General features: G+C 44.9%; 1 protein-coding gene across 1 annotated transcript; it reads left to right on the plus strand.

The window, feature by feature from the left end:
- Positions 1 to 58: 58 nt before the first annotated feature.
- On the plus strand, positions 59 to 5,517 carry gja1b (gap junction protein alpha 1b). The gene is made up of 2 exons (XM_023408300.2): positions 59 to 212; positions 2,275 to 5,517. Exon 2 carries the CDS (start codon positions 2,291 to 2,293, stop codon positions 3,440 to 3,442), a length of 1,152 nt encoding a protein of 383 aa, XP_023264068.1. The 5' UTR covers positions 59 to 212; positions 2,275 to 2,290; the 3' UTR covers positions 3,443 to 5,517.
- Positions 5,518 to 6,784: the final 1,267 nt, after the last annotated feature.

Below are 6,784 nucleotides of genomic sequence, written 5' to 3' on the forward strand. Positions count from 1 at the left end.
TAGAGTCCGGGCTCCACACCTTGGCGGTTCCCAGTGCGAATCTCTCCCTGTGTCCTCCTCGCAGACCGGGGTCCTGACGTAGAGATCAGGTGACTGTGAACTTCTCTGACGGGACTCTTAAAAGGGATTTCACCATCGTCAGAGGGAGACTGGTACAAGTGGCGGAGGAAGTCCCTGCGGGCCCCCTCTTCTGTATCTCTCAAACTTCCCAGGTAAGTTAGAGCCGCTTTGTGTTGGACTTGTGCGGCGGAGACGCTGAAGCTCCGCGGCTGCGTCTGTCTCTGCGTCTGCTGCTTCACTAACTTTGAGAAGTTTCCCTCCGCGTCTCTGCTCCGTTTTTTAACTCCTCACTTCCACTAAGAAAAACCCCAGATTCACATCTGGAGGGAGAGAAGTAGATAAAATAGTTTTTTTCATTTACTGGTTGATATTTTCTTTTGCTTCAGTTATCAGATGAAAAATGAAGTCGCTGCGTTTTTTTTCTTTTTTCTTTTCTCATCCTGTTGTTCTGGCCTCACGCTGTAACCCGGGCCACTCTGTCCTCTGCACTTTTAACGTGAGGAAACTTGTGTTTTACCTTCAAGGACTCAGACTAACAGTTGAGTTGAGGGGACAGAGGGACTGCTCCATCATTTGGAGCTTTTTCCTGAATGTCCCATGATATGAGGCAGAGAGTGCTCAGTCTGCTGAGAGCCTCATTGTGTTGGACTCTATTGTTCTGCTCTGTCTTGTTCATTTCCACCAAACAAACTCAGTCAAGTAGAAAGTGGCGGGATGTTCTCAGGCTAATAACAGACACTGAGAGTCTGTTCATCCTCTTCTTAGCTGCCATTGTTCAGGGCTGCAGGTGATTCCTGCAGGAACACAGGTCACGGGACAGAGTGGACCTAGTTTATCATGAGATAAGTGAGAACACATGCACTTAGTTTGGCACCATGTGGGTCCGATTGGAGGCTCCTACTAATCCGCGTTAAGTAAATGTCTGTACATGGGTCTGTTGGAGGCTTCTCCTCTTTACCTCCAAGGATCTGAACCTTGTAACAGCTCCTCTTATTTTATAGTTATTTTCCTCTCAGACCCACAGCAGACATCCACCGGATTAAATCTGTGGTTCGTCATTTCAGTCTAGTTCAAATCACAGTGGAAGGACCTCTTCTGTTTTATTTGTGCTGAATATACCAGTTGATTTTATTATAACCAGCTTATTTAAATCTCACTGAGGTCTGCTTGTCAGAGGAGCTCAGCAGTATTTTTCTCTGCGCTGACACCGCTTCTATAGCACACAGTTCGGTTTGACCAAGGGGGGCAGTAGTTGCCAGGGGACAGGGCCCAGATAAGTTCAGTGCCCCCCCTCTGATTTGGCACTGTATAAATAAAACTAACTTGACTTAAACTAGTCACTGGTCAGTGTTTGAGAGCGTGTTTTACTCCCTGTCTCCCTGGGCTGTGTCCTGCTGGTCCCAAGGATTTTCCCACAGGAAGTGTGTGTTTGTGTGTGTGTGTGTGTGTGTGTGGATCTGAGGAAAGAGGCTCACCACAGGCCTTCCTGAGCAGTTTCAGCTGCAGCGTCTGCTCTGCCACACACACTGATCAGATTGGGTGCATAATCACGCAGCACACTGGCCTTTCTCCGGAAACCTCATTCTGAGCAGCTCGGCTCAGACCAAAGATTTCAGTAGGTATCTGGTGTGCTGATGATCCAGCACCTGCAGCAGATCCTGTTCTTTCTGCTCAGTAGCAACAGGAGTAAAGACTAATAGAAAGTCTTCACATGTGTAAACTCTGACACAGATTTTTAAGAAGAGGCCTGAGGCGCAGGAGCAGGTGTTCTGACCGGAGGAGAAGGTTTTACAGTCCCGGAGGTGGAACCCTCTCTGTGCTTGAGTCAGTGTATGTTGTTCTAACATGTTTCGTGTTGTGTTTGAATCTTCATAGTAACAGCAGGGGTCAACAAAGACCCTCCGTGGGTCCGTGATCTTGGGATCCAGGGTTTCTTCAACCTGCTCAGTTCAATCTAAAGCACTTTTGATGACTACATAGAGTTTCATGTCACACTGTGTTGATCTGAAGGCAGTGGGGCATACACACTGCTTCTCTCTAATTGGATTAGCCTAAAATGACTCGTTTCGTCTCCACCGATAACAAAGCTTTTTAATCACGGACTGTTGCTAAAAGTAAAAAATATCTTGATGCTGAGGACATTAATCTTCGTTTATACTGTGTCTGTTTGAACCTGAACATGTCTTAATAGCTGATACTACTCTCTTTCACCAGCTAACGCTCCCTGAGAATGGGTGACTGGAGTGCTCTGGGTCGTCTGCTGGACAAGGTCCAGGCTTACTCTACTGCCGGGGGGAAGGTCTGGCTGTCGGTCCTCTTCATCTTCAGAATCCTGGTCCTGGGCACTGCGGTGGAGTCAGCCTGGGGAGACGAGCAGTCTGCCTTCAGGTGTAACACCCTGCAGCCTGGTTGTGACAACGTCTGCTATGACAAATCTTTCCCCATCTCCCATGTTCGCCTGTGGGTCCTCCAGATCATCTTTGTGTCGACGCCCACACTCCTCTACCTGGCTCACGTCTTCTATCTGAACAGGAAGGAGCAGAAACTCAACAGGAAGGAGGAGACGCTTAAAGCCGTGCAAAACGACGGAGGTGATGTCGACATCCCTCTGAAGAAAATTGAGATGAAAAAGCTTAAGTACGGCATTGAAGAGCACGGGAAAGTGAAGATGAAGGGGGCTCTGCTCAGAACCTACATTGTCAGCATTTTCTTCAAGTCTATGTTTGAGGTGGGCTTTCTGCTCATCCAGTGGTACATGTATGGCTTCAGCCTCTCTGCAGTCTACACCTGTGAGAGGTCCCCATGTCCACAGAAGGTGGAGTGTTTCCTGTCCCGCCCCACAGAGAAGACAGTCTTCATCATCTTCATGCTGGTGGTCTCTCTGGTGTCCCTGCTCCTAAACATCATCGAGCTTTTCTATGTGTTTTTTAAGAGAATCAAAGATCGAGTGAAAGGCAAACAGCAGACCACGCTGTTCCCCGGCGGAGGAGGCACCACAAGCCCCACCACCAAGTTCGCCTACTACAACGGCTGTTCCTCCCCGACCGCCCCGCTCACGCCCATGTCTCCCCCGGGCTACAAGATGGCCACAGGGGAGCGAGGAACCGGCTCATGCCGCAATTATAATAAGCAGGCCAATGAGCAGAACTGGGCCAACTACTCCACAGAGCAGAACCGGCTCGGCCAGAACGGTGGAGGAAGCACTATTTCAAACTCCCACGCACAAGCCTTTGACTTCCCCGACGACACCCACGAGCATAAGAAACTGTCCTCGTCAGCAGGACATGAGCTGCAGCCGCTGGCGCTGATGGATGCCAGGCCCTGCAGCCGGGCCAGCAGCCGCATGAGCAGCCGAGCCAGGCCAGACGACCTGGACGTGTGAGACCAGGTTCCTCCTCCTCCCACCTCTGCCTGGCTGATGAGACGTGCGGCTGCAGCCAGAGAATCAGGAAACACTCCATCACATAGGTTAATGTAAGAGGTGGGACTAACCTCAGTCACTGTCTTCAGCATAGAGACTCTTAGTCGATCAAAGAGACGTTTAAACTAATTATGTAACACTGTCAAAGGTACAAGTTGCAAATATTTTTTCAAAGACTTTTACCATAACTTTTTAGCGGAGCTAACCCAGCTGTAAGAGAACTTAACAGCCAGAAGGACGGAGTCTGAGCGAGGCGCTTCTTAGAACCAGTCACTGACCTGCTCTAGAACCCAGGACCACACTGGTCAAAGTGACTCGTTTGGTTTTCTAGTTCTTCTAGTTTCCGTAGTTTCTGCTCCTCTCTCCTCAACTGACGACAGACCGCTGCCTCAGCTGAGGTCGCTATGGCGACAGTGACAACAGGGTGCCTTCTCAGCTGGGTCTGTTTAACAGCAGATACACATTAACATCTGGTACATTCAGGTCTTCTTCCTGTGATCAGCGAGCACTGCCCTGTCAAATAAACTAATACAGTACAGCAAAACCCCCCCCCGACGTCCACATGTCCCAAATCCATAATTCAGCCAAATGATCTAAAGCAGGGCAGTTCATTCTGATTACAGGCAATAATTAGAGCTGCAGCCACGAACAGTTTGGTGTGACAAACCCAAACTCCTGAGGTTAAGGTGACTAAAACTTTGTAAGGTAATGGTTAAGAAATAAGAGCTCAGCTCCTGAGAGAGGACTAAACATGGGTCAGGTACTTTGAACAAACCGGGACGAGCCCTCACTTCAGTCACCTGTGAGACCAACAGCTCGTCTCTGCTGTTTGACGGGCGGTCAGTTGCTCTTACAGTTTGCTTCTGTAATAAAGCTGAATTTATACGTAGGTCTATATTATTAATACATTTTTAACTTACATCCTAACTATCTTAACCAAGTCCCCACTGTAGACAGAAGTTAGTGACTTACAGGAAAGTGTGGAGGAGAAGCTCAGTGTCAGTTGTAGTGAATATTTATTGCTTGGCCTCTGTAGGACACCCACCACTAAGAGGAAGAATTGACTACTATCCAGGATTTCTCACTCACAGAAAACATCTTTCATTAACTCCCCAACAACTGTATATTTATTGACAGTAAAAACAATTTGTATTTCTTTTTTTTTAAAAGTAACTTCGTCAGTCAGTGTGGACTGTTGTTTCCTGATAAACTTTGAATTTATGTGGTCTGATGTTTTCATTTTGTGGTTTGATTTTTCTGTTGTGGTGTGTGTGAGCGCAGCAGTACGCGGGGTCCATAAAGTAAGATTTAATCACTGTCATCCACTCTTTTTTCATCCTCTGTGGGCAGTAGAATGATGATCTGTGTTTTACATATTGGAGTGAATGATTTCCTGGTTCTGTAGGTAATGTTTTGATTTCAGATTCAGATGTAACCATTGCTGCTTGAGAAATAGATATTTAGTACTGTAAATCAAGCTAACTGTGTCACAATAAAATGTGAGTTTTTAGAAGACTGCTTATAGATCTGGACTAATATTTAGTCAGTAAAATTAAAATGTATGCCAATGTAGCTCCACAACTACCAAACACTAGGATGAATCTGGGCTTCTTTTCTTTTTGTTCTCTTTGTTTTCATTTGTCAATCGTACATCATTTTGTCGGTACTTACATGTGTCATGGATCTTTGGGCTACAGCGGTGTTTGCACTGAGATCTTGGTGATAGAGATGTAATATGGTGCACACAGTAAGTGGTAAAAGAGTTTTTCTGATACACACTACTAATTTATTTTATAACAGAAATCACTGCAGTGTATCCCATCAGACATCTGACCACTGGTTTCATTGACTGGTTCTGTGAGAGATGTCGTCCACTGACAGAACAGGAGCAACAGTCATATGTTGTAGTTATTCAGACAATGCTAATCCATGGGGATCCACTGTTGTACAGTGTAAGTGCATGATAGCAAAACACAAATCTATTCATTGTATCTGTGAAAAGCTATTTTAACCAATAAATATTTTTTCTTTCTTAATCACTGATTGACTGGCTTTATTGCAGATCGTTCTCTTTTAGCTTAAACACGTATTAGTTTTAGGAACATTTGAGTCATTTTTTAGTCACATTTTATCCCACATAAATAACTTCATCAAGAATTTTTCAGCTGTTTCCATCTTTCATGTGTGGTTACAGTTGATAAAGCCACTGCTCACCTTATTGTCCACAATTACAGTGTTCATGTCCCATATTTTCCTCTCTTTTATTTGAAGTGTTGATCCATAAGAAGATATATTTGTAGTTTTAAGAACCAAAAACCATCTCAGTGTAGTTTTACATCTCCTCTCTCAGGCTTCTCTCTGGAGCTCTAGTAACAACAGGTCACTGAGCCAATCAGAAGAGAGGAGGCTCTGAGCCTCTCTTCTGATTGGCTGACTGTTTTCTGAGTGATGGAAAGAAATATAGCAGATTTCAGGTAAACACTCTTTGTTGTGACATCACAAAGATCCTGGCAGCTGGTTTTAAGGCTCAGTTTCTGAATACAGGCTGTGTGCATTTCTCTGTGGACTGAGGCTTTGATACTTTCACAGTATTAATATAGAAGCTAGAGCTGATCTATAATCACACTACACATGGACATCTGCCTTTAGACTATGTGGACCTTTAAACCTGTCTGTTTGCTGGGTTTAGACTGCGACGAGCAGACAAGCTAACATCACCTCCACATCCACTGCCCTTGATGATGTCTTGTTAGCATTAGCTCACTTTTTATCTCAGCAATGTCCTGAGGAAATTACAATTTCCTGGTCCTCCAGTCCTCCACTGTGACCTCACACAACACGTTTTTGGCCATAACCCAAGAACAAAAACTGACACAATTTCACACAAATGTCATCATTTCCAAAATAATGGAAATGATGACATGTTATATCCAAAAGGTCAAAGGTCATACATACACTACCTTTTATTAAGTCTATTTCATGAATGGGTCTGGACTGATGTGGATGTAAACTGCAACTTTACTGGTTGGCAGAGGGATACAGTCGTGAGGTGGTAGCTCTAGATCTAGTTCTAACTGTTTCATAAAAGATAACGTTTCCTGGTTTTAGTCTCAGTTTTATCATGGAGGAGGTCAACACAAACTTAGTCATAGCTTTGTTAATTGAATTAACACCTCAGTAAAATGTGACACATAAAAAACTGATCAGGAATTTCTGATGAGCAGAGATACAAGGTCTGCAGTAACCGCCCTTTGACTGAGTATCTTGGTGGGAAAGGAAAAATACAAATATGTCACTTTTAAT

Source organism: Seriola lalandi, unplaced genomic scaffold (genome assembly GCF_002814215.2).
Source record: "Seriola lalandi dorsalis isolate HSWRI2012SDOR001 ecotype SW California unplaced genomic scaffold, Sedor1 jcf7180002054359, whole genome shotgun sequence".
NCBI lineage: Eukaryota > Metazoa > Chordata > Actinopteri > Carangiformes > Carangidae > Seriola > Seriola lalandi.

Excerpts from the sequence above, each read along its gene's own strand:
- gja1b (XM_023408300.2), top strand. The coding sequence starts at position 2,291 with ATGGGTGACTGGAGTGCTCTGGGTCGTCTGCTGGACAAGGTCCAGGCT.